General features: G+C 49.3%; 1 protein-coding gene and 1 pseudogene across 1 annotated transcript; both read left to right on the top strand.

The window, feature by feature from the left end:
• The first annotated feature begins 5,321 nt into the window (after positions 1-5,321).
• LOC117858573 (auxin response factor 2) lies at positions 5,322-10,667 on the top strand. The gene is made up of 11 exons (XM_034741655.2): positions 5,322-5,995; positions 6,104-6,355; positions 6,438-6,522; positions 7,009-7,099; positions 7,179-7,343; positions 8,037-8,156; positions 8,249-8,321; positions 9,003-9,168; positions 9,254-10,119; positions 10,222-10,317; positions 10,405-10,667. The coding sequence occupies exons 1-10, from the start codon at positions 5,690-5,692 to the stop codon at positions 10,285-10,287; spliced, it is 2,190 nt and encodes a 729-aa protein (XP_034597546.1). The 5' UTR covers positions 5,322-5,689; the 3' UTR covers positions 10,288-10,317; positions 10,405-10,667.
• A 1,276-nt stretch (positions 10,668-11,943) lies between these two features.
• Positions 11,944-14,633, top strand: LOC117858572 (putative receptor protein kinase ZmPK1; annotated as a pseudogene).
• Positions 14,634-15,366: the final 733 nt, after the last annotated feature.

The following is a 15,366-nucleotide window of genomic DNA, read 5'->3' as shown; positions in this document are numbered from 1 at the left end:
TCTCGCGCGCCCAAAGAAACTGTCCGACACGCCTCTCCGTGCGCCGGCGCGTGCGCCGTGCCCCCGTTGGCCGTTGCCGGCTACCAAAACAAATACGAGCGGACAGCAGGCAGTCTCGTCGTCCCGCGACGCGCCCGCAGATCGGGACATAAACCGACGCCGCGCGCACGGCTACTTCGGGGGCGGGCCGCGGGATCCGTTTAGGCGTCTACTAGGTTTCTGCTGGGCCGGCCTGGCAAGGCTCGTAAGGGTCCACTGTTTGGACCAAATGATGAATATCCACCCAATGCTTCAACTAGTACTTGGCACTTTGACCGATTTTCTGTTTGCAAATTTCGTCTGTCCAAAAAAGTGTTTTTCCCACCTCGCATTAAAACAGGAACTGCAGAAGAAGAAACATTTCAGTTCCAGAGTATAGAAGCTCCTCGTTGGAGAAAAATGAGCATCTTTTTTGATCTTTTCTGCAGGATGAAGGAACCCAAATCTCCGGCCACCAAACACTAGCTGCATTATTGCGTAGCCTCTTGGGAGTATGGGGAGGTTGCATCATGTGATTTACTCCTTCCATCCCAAATTATTATCCATTTTAATTGTTTTAGGTATATAGATTTTATTACCTTCCATCCCAAATTATTATCCATTTTAATTGTTTTAGGTATATAGATTTTATTACGTATCTAGACATAAGATATATCTAAATGCATAGCAAAAATTATAGATCTTAAAAAAATAAAATGGATACTAATTTGGGACGGAAGGAGTAGATGCTATACGCATATGTTTAGCAACCTAGCGCGACCCTGATAAGCCGGAAAAGCAGACATAGTCTGGCCCCGGCCCAAAAGAGTGCAGAGCCCTGCATCCTATGCTGTACAAACCTATCCTGCATGAGAGGCGCAACTAACTAGCTAGAAATGAAGGATGGTTCTAGCATGATCTTCTCATGATGCTTTATCGTACAGAGTTGGCTCCCTGCATCTTAAAAAGGCCCTTGTCCTCTTACTCCAATTAGAACGCGCTGATTACAAAGAAATGAGATGGAGCAGCCGAAACGTGGATTTATGCGTGGGACGTGGCTGCCATACCCATACCCAAAATCCGATGTGAAGACGTCGGTGATGGACGGAGGCCAAAATTGGATTGGATCACATGACCACCATTTTTAGCTTCTTTTGCGGTTTGGCCCTCTCTTTGGTACGCACATGTACGATCCATCATCTAACGTTAGCATCCACCGGCCAGCTGCATGGCGCATGCGCCATAAGGCCGGCCGGCTACTCGGTCGAAACATATCGTGTTTACTATCCACGAACGCGTGAGCATGGCGCATGCGTGCTTATTCAAAACCTAACCACCGTAGCTGTAAGCTGTTAATAGGCGAAAAGGCTTCTACTATGAGGACTGCTGTCTTGAAGATCTTTATCTGCTGCGATGCATGCATTCGTGCCTGTTTACAAACGGAAATGTACACGACAGCACAGACACGCGAGCTCTATATCTGGCGTCTTTGAAACTTGCGTGTTCTTTTGACTCACGCAGCCACGCACGCTGAACAGCTGCCACGGCCGAAGGCAGAATCTTCAGTCTGAAATAAAGAGACGGCCGGCGAACAGACATGCGAGCTCGTCAGAGGAAGCCCGGGCACCACGCCTGTTGCCGCCATGTCGGCCGCGCGCCATTTCCACCCGCCGATCCGCGAGCCTTGCTGCACTGTACCACCCGCCCGCCTGCTAGTAGCGGCCCGCTCGTGCAGCTGCCAAACACAGGGCTCCTTTTGCGTGTCGTGCTGAAGAAATGGTAGTAGTAATAAATCGCCGTTGCTTCATTGCTTGCGTATCGGTATCTCGTCGAAGGAAAATGAACAGAAGCATGTTGGAAACGCCGGCCTCCTTTGCCAATTCGCTTGCGAGGTTGATGCGCGGCTCCTTCGGTCCTTTGCCAATGCTCCTCTGCTCCGGGCTGCCACTAGTGCACGCTCCGATAACCAGCGGGTCCGTCCGATGCTCTCTGCTCCGTGTGCTGCGGCCGCGAGGGATACAGGATACTCTGCAAGTGAACTCACATCCTTGCAACCGTGATCGCAAAACCGAGGGTGGAAGGGAGGTTCTGCTTCTGCATTTCTAATCTTACACCTCACGTGCAGATCAAAATGTTTGCTCGCTGCTTGCATTGCATGGAACTGTACTCGATGGATCGGCACACTTCGTGACAGACGTGCTTCCACACCGACCCCGGCCCTCGTCACGTGTCATAGCCGATCCAAAAGCCTCCATGAAAAACCAACAACGATCCTCTTGGCAGCGCCCGACCCCATTCATGGCCGCCGGCCCCCCTGAGAAGACATAAAAAAAGGAAGCCGATCGATCCCCTCGGTAGCTAATCAAAAGCAAACGACGCGGCGCGCAGGGGAACACACGAGCAGGCGAACAGCATCAGCATTAGCATTGGCAGGAGCAGAGCGCCCGTCGCCACAGGCCCACAGCGGCGACGACGACAACGCGCGCGTGGGCGCGGCCCCGCCGGGCGCCACCACCCCGTGTTCCTCCGCTAGCTTCCTCCTCGCGCCGCAGAGAGAAAAAGCAGAGCGGCTTCTCCTGACCTCCTCCCCCGACCTGTCACCACCGCTGCGGCGCGGGCAGGTTGATGTCTCGCTGCCGCCGCAAAGACCAAGGAAGCCACGCACGCACGCCCCCTGGCCATTAGCTGCTAGCCTGCCTCTGCTGCTACTCGTCGTGAAAGCTTTTCTCTCCCTCTCCCCGATCGCCATTCGCAAGCCAACGATGCCCCGACTGTTCATGTGCTTTTGCGGCAGCTGGCGCGCGGGCGGCGGGCCCCGGCGCCGAGCAGCGGACAACGTGCGGAGTTCCCAGGCGGGCCACGGACGTCGGACGAGACGGTCGCTGCGGCTGATCGACGACCATGAGTGGACCCGGTCCTCCTTGACGGATAAGCCATGCAGATGCAGGAGTCAAGCGTGAAGGATTCGTTCGTCCAACGATCCGGCTCGTGCATGGACGGTGTCCAGGGAACGGGAACAGGGTCCGCGCAGTGGGGTCGCCAGGCGGGGCCCTGGCTCTGGTGCAGCGGCTTCTTGCCCCAAACAGCATCTCTGACCCACGCCCGATAAAAGCGAGGGGAAAGTGAGGTGGACGTAACACTGGCGCGGTGCAGCTGCGGGCGCCGGGCCTGGGCGTCTGGCCAAGCTGCAGTGCCGTCGTCCGAGGGGGCCCTTTTCCCTTTTATTACTACTACCCCTCCTCTCTAGTCCACTGTCCCTCTCTCCCCGTGCCTACTGTTCACGCTCCATCCGTATAACGACGCCGCCACGCCACGGCCCGTGGTGCATTCTCTCTTTCGCTCGCTGCCCCACGCCCCGGACCATCACGCGCGTGACGACGCGTGCGTTGCGTCGCGCGCGCCCGTGCGAGGACCGGCCGGCAGGCTGGGCGGCTGGCGAACGTACGCGTGCACAGTGCCGGTTACGGTGGCGCATGCATGTGGGTACGGTACGGGCGCATCAGGAGCTGGCACGGCACCTCGATTGGCCTCGCAGGCCGGGCTCTACTACGCCCACGGTGTCACAGTGGCAGCGGGCCGCGGCAGCGAGGGCCGGGCGACAGGGCCATAAAAAATGGCAGCGGCAGCAGCTGCCTCAACAGTCTTATACGAGGCGTGCCGAGCCAAAGCTATCAATGCCCCCGCTCGGTCGTCTTGCTCGATAAAGGGCCTGGCTCGCCTGGCTGCCCTACTGTTTGGGCGTATACCGAAGCAGGACCTTCAGCATGTTCATCAGGAATCTTGAGTTCACGGTGGGCTAATCATGGTGTCATGATGGAGAAGGCCATCTGGACGCTGGCACTGATGATAAACCCACCGAGTGTACAAAACAGTTGAGATGTGAGCACGAGGACTCCTCCAATAGCATGAGCTAGTATCTAGCTCAATCCTTCCAATGACACATAGTGTACAATATGAACAATATGAACGATCCCACACATCATCCCCACCTATTCTTGAAGTACGTATACGAGACTATCTTTTAATCGAGGATAGCTCTTCTCTTCTATTAAAATATGAGAAAATATTTTATGAGCGCCTTAAACGACCAACAGTGAACGTGCACAGTTGAGATATGATCTGTTGGCGAAGGTTTTCACCAACAGATCTAAATAAATTCTACTTTAAGTTGAGACAAGCCATACTTTAAGTTGAGACAAGCCTTCATGGCCGTGGCCTGGCCGCCTCATGCCCACGGGACAAGCACAAGCCGACAAAGCGCCATCTTCAGGAATCGGGAGTGCGTAGCTGGACCTGGACGATGTCGACGCGCAATGGCTCTGATCTTCAGGACGGTTTCAAGTCAAATCACACAGTCGCCTCGCAAGTGGAGAAGCATGCATCATGTAGCTGCATTTTGTAGCATGGACCATGGGCCGGGCCAAGGTTCCCGGGGTAACATGGCTTCAACTTCAAGGGCCGTTCGTTAACCGGACGGAGCAGGGTCCCTCTCCGAACAGCTCAACCAACTGCATGTGTCCTCATATCAAAAAAGAAAAAAAAAAACAGCATGTGTCCTACAACAGAGAACCACCGGTCCCTCGGCCGCGCACGCATCTAGGGCATGGCCAACAACAACATGCCCAGATGGCTACAGGGAGTTAGATGGCAATGTCAATGGGGGCGCCAGCCGGGGTCCGGCGGTGGTACCACGCCACCGGCCGCTCGGCGATCCAGGGCGTACTGTGCCGGTGTGCCCCCCTCGAGTTTGTCACGATCGGTGACGGCCAAGCGAGAGCTTGTTGCTTGGCAATGCTCAGCGGTGGTGGGCGTCAACTGGATTCACCTTTCACCATATGTCTTTTTACCATGTAAACAACGAAAACCATTCCCCTAATGTTTCTTCCAAAGAAAGTGTCGCTCAGCTCACTGCCGAGCGAAGGTAGCTAGGATGTGGGCATTCACGAGCAGCTGCGAACTCGCTCGGCTGCAGAGGCAGTGATGGACGGAAAGGAGCAGCGTCAGGTCGTCAGCAGCTTTTCTCTTACACATAGTAGTACTCCGTAAACACAGCGATACTTGGCAGGCTGGTCTGCGTAAAAGAAAAACCTGGCAGCGTGAGCAGTGAGCAATGGCAGCCGGGCACAGTGGCGTCATCAGCGCGTCCTCGTCTCTCCTCTCATCGCTCCCCCACCTCTGCCGCTGCCGCTGCCGCAGCTGCCAGCGCCTCCCGCCCCTCGCGCTTGCGCTGTCTACCGCTTTCTTCCCGCCGGCCACTTCCTTTGCTACAGTATTTATTCGAGGGAGACGAGACCCATGCCTCTGCGTGCGCTGGGCTAGGGGAGGCAGAGCCTCAGAGGAGTCAGCCCGGCCAAAGAAGCGTCAAACAAAACCACCACGGCTTTATCCGTCCGCCACCAGCGGCAGCGGCAGCGGCAATATTTCAAAGGCCGTAGGCCTGGCTCTCGTTTGCGCCCTACCCGGCTACTCCCCACCACTTCCCTTCCCTCTCCAGTCTCTCCTCCCTACTACCCACCCAGCCAGCCACCCCAGCCATTCATGGCCATGACCTCCTCCACCTCCGCCTCCACTCCCCACCCACTCCTCTCCCCGCGCCATTAAACCCCGACTCGCTTCCTCGGCTATCTCCATCCGCCGCCGCATCGGCGAGCTTTTGCTGCTTGCTCGTTCCATGGAGCCGAGCGGCGCTGCTAGCTGCGGCCGGCCGGCCGGCGAGCGGGCGGCCATGGCGGGCATCGACCTCAACACTGTCGAGGAGGAGGACGAGGAGGCGGAGACGCCGCTGGGTTTGAGGGAGGGGGGCACGGTGTGCCTGGACCTGTGGCACGCGTGCGCGGGCCCCGTCGCGCCGCTGCCGCGGAAGGGCAGCGCCGTCGTGTACCTGCCGCAGGGCCACCTCGAGCACATCGGCGGCGACGCAGCGCCTGCTGCGGTGCCTCCCCACGTGTTCTGCCGCGTCGTCGACGTCAACCTCCACGTGAGTGCGCGCGGGGCTTCGGTTGTGCTGTACGGTGCCGGCGAGCGCAATGTGCTCGAGCTATTGACTGACCGAGAGGGAGCTTGGTTCCCCTTCGTTTTCGTGCAGGCGGACGACGCGACGGACGAGGTGTGCGCGCGGGTGTCGCTGCTGCCCGAGGACGAGGAGGCGGAGAGGCGTGCGCGTGCGCGGGCGCGGGAGGACGAGGACGCGGCTCGCTACGGCGAGGGCGGGGGTGCCATGAGGCCGCTCGCGCGGACGCCGCACATGTTCTGTAAGACGCTCACTGCATCCGACACCAGCACGCACGGCGGCTTCTCCGTGCCGCGCCGCGCCGCCGAGGACTGCTTCCCGCCGCTGGTACGACCATTAGCACTGAAGGTCACGTTGTCATGGTGATTTAGTGTTCGCTTTGTGACTCTGTCGGGTTTGGCGTGCACAGGATTACAGTCTGCAGAGGCCATCTCAGGAGCTCGTGGCCAAGGATCTGCACGGCACGGAGTGGAAGTTCCGTCATATCTATCGAGGTAGGGCATGAGAGTTTCTTCACTAGTTAAGCTTGACTTGGTGATTGAATATGAGCTGTACCGTACTGCACATTCTGCTTCTTTGTTAGGAATCTCTCTGGAAACACGGGTTCCATCTTGTTAGCATGTTATTCAGGCTTTCCTTGGATGAGACTCTGTACTCACTGAGCCTGCATTTTCAGACTTCAGTAGTGAAGTAGTGACTGACCAAATGCCAATATGGTTTTATATGGACGAACATAGTCGAACTAAACTAGATTGTAGGCTACTGTATTTGCATTTGCTTTCTTTTCAGTCCATAAGTTAAAGCACATTTCTGAACATACATATCTCAAAGCTAATCTAAATGGTCAGGGAAATTGACTGATATTTAACAAAAGATCATGCAGAAAAGAGCAAAATGGTTTTTAGTGATTCTACCAAACATATTTGAATAACTCACAAACTTTGTGGTCCTGAGTTTCTGATAGGTCTGCTTTGTTACAGGCCAACCACGAAGGCATCTCTTAACCACTGGATGGAGTGCATTTGTTAATAAGAAGAAGCTGGTCTCTGGAGATGCAGTTCTGTTCCTTCGGTAGGCATTTAGCTCATTTCGCCATTAATTGCAACATACCGTACGTTCTATTATCTAAAGACTGCTCATCCTTTTCCAGCGGTGAAGATGGAGTGCTTCGATTAGGAGTGCGTCGAGCAGCACAGCTGAAAAACGTAAATCTTATTCCTGCACCGCATAACCAGTGCTCCAATCATAGGAATCTGGGAAATGTTACAGAAGCTGTGGCCACGAGGACTGTTTTTCACATCTACTACAATCCCAGGTAACAAAAAGTATTTTTCTGGTTGTTTTGTCATATTATCCTTATGTCTGTGTCAGTACATGTTTGACAAGGTTGGATTGACTTGCAGCTATAGTTATGCTAAAAGGTTCTGCATATAATACATGGAATAAAAAACAGTAGCAAAATGCTGGATTTTATTCTTGTTCCTTACCATTTACTAGTGAGCACACTCTTATTTCAAAACTTCTGATGCGCGAATTCAGTCCTCTGCCTGTCTTCAGTACCCAATCCAATTTGTTGGTACTATCTCAATAGTGTCTGCTGTGGTTACTATAGTTGATTACCAGAATCGCCCCCCTCCTGACAATGCCAATGTAGAACCAATCTTTTATTTCACCTCCTTGGACATGCCAAATTATCTTGCGTCTCCATACATACAAGTTATTCCATGGCAAGCGATCCTCAGAATTCAGGAATGATGACACGGTCCTTTTAGATTTCAATGTTGTTTTTTTAATTTTAATGTTTCAAAATGTAGACAAGTAATGATTTTACTGATATCAAATAATATCTAACGCATTTCATTCGTGCTGCTTCTTAGTTCCTTTTCTTTTAGTTCCATGATTAAATTTATGAGTAGTTAGAAGTGTGAGATTTGCATTTTCCTGCTAATCGCTCCCTGTTTTGGAGGATGTGATGCCTTTGTGCTGTTAATAACTCTTGAACTCACAGGTTAAGCCAATCTGAATTCATTATACCCTATTGGAAGTTCATGAGAAGCTTCAATCAACCATTTTCTGTTGGAATGAGATGCAGAATGAGATATGAAAGTGACGATGCTTCTGAGAGAAGGTTACTGGTGGTGCATAGTAATATTTATCTTTGTTAATGGGTTTGCCATGCACCAAGATCATTCTGATTTCACTCTTGGTGGGATTTTTCAGGTGCACTGGGATAATAATTGGAAGCAGAGAGGCCGAACCTATGTGGCATGGTTCAAAATGGAAATCCTTGGTGGTATGTTCTCTTCTCTCATGATTTTAGCAGTGTTTCTATGTGTTCTTAAGGATAAAAATTGCAAGTAAAATCAATGCATGTGTCCAGTAGTACTTGGTCGACATCCTTCCTGGCCTGACCTTCTGAAAGAATATGGTTGCAAGTAGAATCAATGTCTGTGCCTGGTAAATATTGAAGGAACAAATCTGTAACTGTACTCATTTCGTAAGCTAGTACTAATCTTGAAATGTTCAATGTAATTTCTTTCCTTTTCTTTTTTTGTGCTTTGGTTATATGTGACTAATCAAGTTGTACTTATCTAGTGCATCTGAAACTGATGTTGAATTGATCTTTGCTGAACAGCATGCCTCTTCTTAGTTGAAATTCATGATTCTATGTGGTCTGAGTCAGTTCGTCAGTATAGCTATTGAATAAGAGTTATAGCACATAAAAGCTAAGCTTAATGTCTTTGGCCAAAGTTTTCAGGTGGGCTATTTGAATCCTGCTGCATTATTTTGCTACTTACCTTTCCAGGATATTTCTAGGATGTAAAATTCAAAGCTGTAGTTTACATGCTATTGTGGTTCAGATTTCAGCCTGAGCCTTGATGCAAAATTCTTATACTGTTACGTTGTTAAATCTGCTCCTTCTTGAATCTTGTTTCAGGCTCCTATATGTTATTGACTGATGTCATCTTGACAGGTCAGATGGGATGATGATATAGAGTGCCGTCGGTCCAATATGGTTTCTCCTTGGGACATTGAGCTTACAGGATCAGTTTCAGGATCTCAAGCTCATCTGTGCGCTCCCAATTCAAAACGTCTGAAACCATGCCTACCCCCAGTTAATCCGGAGATCGTGCTTCCATGTAGGTAGTTTTACAAGTAAAAGGAGAACCATCACCCATGATTTATATGCCCTGCTGAACTTTTTTTCTTTTTCTGTTTTGTCAGATGGAAGTGTTTCTTCAGATTTTGCGGGATCTGCCAGATTCCACAAGGTCTTGCAAGGTCAAGAATTTTTGGGTTTCAAAACCCATGATGTTACTGCTATTTCAGCTTCGCACGCAACTGAAGCAAGAAATTTGCAGGACAGTGATGAACGTAGTAGCTATATCAACATGAGTAACAATATCTTCGGGGTTCCAAGATTTGGTGTTAGATCTCCAGCTGGAATTCCTAGGTTTCCCTACCATTGCTCAGGCTTTGGAGAATCACAAAGATTCCAAAAGGTCTTGCAAGGTCAAGAAGTGTTTCGTCCTTTCCGTGGAGGAGCTTTGGCTGATGTCCATATAAGGACTGTTGGCATGTATCAACCTGACGGTACCCATGCATCTAGTGCAGCTTATAAATGGCCTACACCGCAAGGGTGTGATATTCGACATCCAACCAAACCAGTTCTGTTGCAAGCATCCTCCCCATCATCTGTGCTGATGTTTCCACAAACTAGTTCTAAGATACCTCACTTGGAATATGAGTACAGCTGCCTGGATGAGGATGAGGATGGTAGACGTGATAGGGCTGTCCCTACTCAAGACATGGGAAGAAGCAACCAAGCACTATCTCTTTGGCCTCATCTTGTTTCAGGCGAAGCCATAGATGAATGTACTGTAACTGAGAAGATGCACTCCCCTGTCAGTGGTGCCGAGCACGAATCGAACAATGAGAGCACTGTTGAAAATGGCTGCAAAATCTTTGGTATCTCATTGGCTGAGCAGGTTCGATCATGCGATGAAGCAGACTCTTGCAATGCAAATTGTAATTCTCGGCTCCAGCCTTCACAGTCACAAATGCAATCACTAGGCACCTGTTGGGCCACTGTAAGTGCTTTGTAACCCCCCCCCCCCCCCCCCCCCCCCCCCCCCCCCCCCCCCCCCCGACGTTGTTTTAGTGTGATTGATCATTAATTGGAAGATCTGCAGGTTCATGAGGAAAGGCCAGTTGTTGGCAATGTGGTTGATGTCTCACTGGTGGATATGATGATCTGATCCATCCGGCTTACCAACTGCAACTTTCATGTTAGTCCGTGAAACCTTCTTTCTGGTTGCCTCTTCATTCCTATGCGCTCAAGCCGCTCATGCCCCCAACGACCATATTTTTTGCAGGGTCTGCAACCACACGCTGGATGGCAGATGACTGAAGGGCGACCGGATGATTCATAAATCAAGGCCGCTTATCAAATTTGTAATTCACTTTTAAGCTTTGAATATCTTATTATTACCTCTATTTCAATCTACCTTTGTAGTAATCAGTAGTGCTGCGCAAGCTACTTGTATCTCTTTAAGCTGTACGGTTATGTCAAGCCCATTTAGAGGGCTTGTTTGGATGAACTCGTTTCTTTTTTATTAGTCGGCTCTTGTTCTGATGATGTTGCACGGTGTGTGCTTCTCCCCTTCTTCGTTAGTTTGTTCAACCAGGGAATGAAGGCACACGTTTTTTTTTTTGAAATAAATAAAGGCACACGTTACAAAACAGGTTTGCAGCAGCAGCATCCCTTCGCTCGCAGGAGCTGCTAACTACTCCCTCCGTACGCAACCAGGGAACGGAGGGAGTAACTAGTGGTCATGTACTACTCAGTGGTATTCATGTACTAGTGGTCAACTATTCTGTTCCCGAGTGATTGCCTGGTGACCTGGTCTGCACGACTTCTTGTTTTTTTTTTTCCAAAAGCCTGAAAGGGTACCAGTAGCTGTGGACAAGTGTGCGTGCAGACCGGGCACCCCAGCAGCAGGTCATCGTGCAGAAACGAAGACTTTCTCCGTTTCCTACACGTGAGAACCCATTTCCTATCTCCCTCATCAAAGATTCAAATGTAGTAGTACAAGCAAGGACGCATACAAAGGATAGAAGACTCAACAAGACCAGAAGTTAATGGGACTCTTGATATTCTGTCACCATCAATTCTTTTCCAGGAATCACAAACATTTTCCAAGAGCTAAATTGCATGTTTCCTTAGTTGTCACATGTATTGACTGTGAATCAAATACCTATATGGAGTAAAAACATAAAGACTGAGTAAAGTGCATCATTGATCACTAGACTTGTTCACGTGCGCCACATAGGTCCCTAAGCTGATAATTTGTAGTTTCATATCCTTACCTTGCTAAGTGGTCGACTTTGTCTATGTAGTATCTACATGGCATAATTGTCAGTTGTCACCCTAATTGGTGAGACCCATTGCAGAGAGATGTGGGAGGGGAGAGAAATAAGAGTGAAAAGGGAGATAACCCACCAACTTATGGATCCCACATTTAGTGTTCAAGATGACAGTGTCATCGTGTCTTAGATGTTGATTACGGATGTTTGAAGCTCCGAGCAGAACAAATTAATAAAAAACTGTCAATTAAGCACTGAGGAATTTTTTGGTGGAAACTACCCCTTGAGTAAAATCGTGAAAATCCCTTAAAACAAGTCTAGAAAATTTTTGGAAAATTATTGGAGACTGGACTTCGAGTAGTTAGCAGAAACCCTAGCTCCTATTTGCCCGTCCTCTCAGTTGCAGGGCCGTCTGCGAAGATGGACCAACTCAACAAAGACCTTGACTTCAGTCTTCAAAGGAGGATATCACTTGGCAACAAGAAGGCACAGACAGCATAAATACCGCACAAGCGCATCAGTCCCTCCTCCATCCAAGCCAAGAAGAATTCCTGCGTCTCCTACGCATACCCAGCAAAATGGTCACAGCCTTGTATCTATCATTCTTTTCAGTACTCCCTGTTGTGCTATGCTCTTTTGCATCACCCCAGACAACATTGAACATCGGTTCATCCTTGTCAGTGGAAGAGCTTGACAAAACATTCCTTGTGTCACCAAACCATACCTTCTCCTGTGGTTTCTACAAAGCTGGCAAAAATGCCTTCTACTTCTCCATCTGGTTCACCAACACCGTCGATAAAACTGTCATCTGGATAGCAAACCCTGGTGTTCCGGTGAATGGTCATGGCTCCAAGGTATCTTTCACCACTGATGGCAACTTGGTCCTCCATGATACCGGTGGCTCCATTGTTTGGGGCAGCAAGATGAGCCTGGGCAAGGGCTCAACAGTTCATCTCCTTGAAACTGGCAACCTTGTGATCAAAGACCAAGGAGGAGATCATATCGTGTGGGAAAGCTTTGATTCACCCACCGACACCTTGCTTCCTTCTCAGAACTTTACCAAAAACAAGAAGCTGGTGTCAGGTTACTACAGCCTGTATTTTGATAATGATAATGTGCTCCGGCTCATTTATGATGGACCGGAGATCGCAAGCATCTATTGGCCTAATCCAGATAAAGATCCATTCCAAAACGGACAGACCATCTACAACAGCTCCAGGGTTGCAGTCCTTGACAAAATGGGTCGTTTCCTATCGAGCGATGGGCTCAACATTGTGGCTTCAGATTTTGGAGTTAGTGTGTGGAGAAGGCTATCAATCACCCAAGATGGCAACCTCAAAATGTATAGTCTAAATTCATCGAACGGGGCGTGGATAATCACATGGCAAGACGTGCGACTGATATGTAAGTACATGGGTCATGTGGAATGAATGGAATCTGTGAGCACTCGCCAGGCCCTCGGTGCTCTTGTCCACCGGGTTATGAGATGGCTAATCCACAGAACTGGACCAAAGGCTGCCAACCAATGTTCAGCAACAACATCAGCCAAGCCAAGGAGCAAGTTAAGTTTATCAAATTACATCATACCGACTTTCATGGCTTTGATATGGTCTATAATGACTCACACACTTCATTCCGAGATTGCAAGAAATATTGTTTAGAAACGACTTTGTGCCTTGGCTTTTCATACCGGTTGACTGGACGTGGTGTATGTTACACAAAAAGTTTGCTTTTCAATGGCCATAGGAGTCCCTCATTTCTTGGAAGCTTCTATATCAAGATAAGCAAAAATGCTAGCTTCCCTGCAATATCAGCCGCAAGACAGACCCACCTTGTCTGCAAGAACAGTTCAGAGATTGTAGTTGGGCCTGCATATGCATATAGAGTGCAGAAAAGCAACACAAAGTGGTCCTATTATTATGCATTTGTGGCAGTATTGGGTGGTTTGGAGCTGTTCTTTGTTTTAACAGCATGCTTATTTCTTCGTAGCAAGCAAAGTATTCCAGATACAGTGATGGAAGGGTACAAGCTGATCACAAACCAATTCAGGAGGTTCACATACCGAGAATTGAAGGAAGCAACGGGGAATTTTAAGGAAGAGATTGGAAGGGGTGGCTCAGGAATTGTTTACAGAGGGGTGCTGAACAGCAAGCAAGTTGTCGCCGTGAAGAAGCTAACAAATACAACGCAAGGCGATGAAGAATTTGGGGGTGAAATGACTGTAATTGCGAGGATCAACCATATCAATTTGCTAAGGATTTGGGGATTTTGCTCAGAAGGGAAACATAAACTATTGGTATATGAGTATGTGGAGAATGAATCACTAGACAAGCACCTCTTTGACACCACTAACAGAGAACAGTCACTTGGATGGAGCCAGAGGTTCAAGATTGCATTGGGAACGGCGAGGGGCCTGGCATACCTCCACCACGAGTGTCTTGAGTGGATTGTCCATTGCGACGTGAAGCCTGAAAACATTCTCTTGACGCGAGATTTTGAAGTCAAGATAGCAGATTTTGGTCTAGCAAAATTGTCGAGAAGAGATTGCTCTGGCTTTCATTTCTCCCATATGAGAGGTACAGCAGGTTACATGGCTCCTGAATGGGCATCAAACCTACCGATCACAGCAAAAGTTGATGTTTACAGCTATGGTATTGTGCTTCTAGAGATCTTAACGGGAACTAGAGTTTCAAGCCAGACAACGCATGCTGGAGAGCAGCTGGAGTTGAGGGAAATTGTACAGATACTCAGGCAGGTTGTAGCTAGAGGAGATCCTTCGCATATAGTGGACCCTAAGATGCAAGGTCAGTTCAACCCTCAGCAAGCTATGGAAATGGTGAGGATATCCTTGTCATGCATGGAAGAAAGGAGCAAGAGGCCAACAATGGATGCAATTGTCACAACGCTCATGGCATGTGATGGAGATGACGACCAGAATGTTTGTGCATGACTCAACCAAACAATAAGCAAAGCCAAATTTTAGTTTCAACGGCCGTGAGAGGAACCGGGCACATCTTCTTAATTTTTTGGTCTTGGCCAGACATGGTTGAACAATTTCTTCGGCTCCCTTGGGTTCAACAAAGTAACACAAAGCCGCGGCCTTGCTTCTGGAAGAAAGGAATGACGTCATCAATCTTCAGCAACCTCTTTGTGTTTTTTCTATTAAATAAAAACAGGACCACTGCTATGTCATTTGAGAAGAAGTAGAATGCAAGTCCTTACATAGTCTTGGTTATTACTTAAATCAAAAGTGACTCGAACTCTAAAAAAAACTTGTCATAAGGAAACTAGGGTACTTCAGGGCCTCCACAAGCCCGGACTCGCATGGCGATCTCTTCTTTGATGAGCAACACGACCTGGCACTCATCTGGCGCCTTCCCCCTCGAATAAGCGCCTGTTTCTTTCCTTCCGCAGATTCCGAGCTGTGCACAACAGTAGAAGTCACCGTTTTTTCTCTCTCTACCGTTTACAGTAGCTGCAGTGATCTCAACCACCAATAATCCTCGATGCCAATGCCAGATTCTGGTGCACGGAACCATGTAGTCCGACCAGACTGCATCCAGCTCCCACGCACTTCCCTAGCGAACGGACAGTGCAAACACAAATGCTGCTCTGCTATTTCCGCAACCTCTTTGTTGCCATGCTACACGTACGGTTCAAACAAGATATACCAATCAAACGATCAAGTGGACTATAATTAACAGGGATTAGGAGTGCCCTTTCCGGACATAACCAATTGACAAATGGCCGAGTTACTACTTTATGACAAGTAGGTGATACATACAACGCATTCGTTAATCTGGATATGGTCGTGTCATCCAAAACCCGTGAGTGCATACCGTGCACGCATTCGCCTCGCGACCAGTTGCGGATTCGATGGACGACGCAACGTAGTACTAAGGCCAATCAGGCTGTCACTTTTAATACAAAGTTTCATTGCAGAGCTGGGGTTTTCTTTCGGAGAGGACCTT

This window comes from Setaria viridis, chromosome 5 (genome assembly GCF_005286985.2).
Source record: "Setaria viridis chromosome 5, Setaria_viridis_v4.0, whole genome shotgun sequence".
NCBI lineage: Eukaryota > Viridiplantae > Streptophyta > Magnoliopsida > Poales > Poaceae > Setaria > Setaria viridis.
This window is presented reverse-complemented; position numbering and strand designations above follow the sequence as displayed.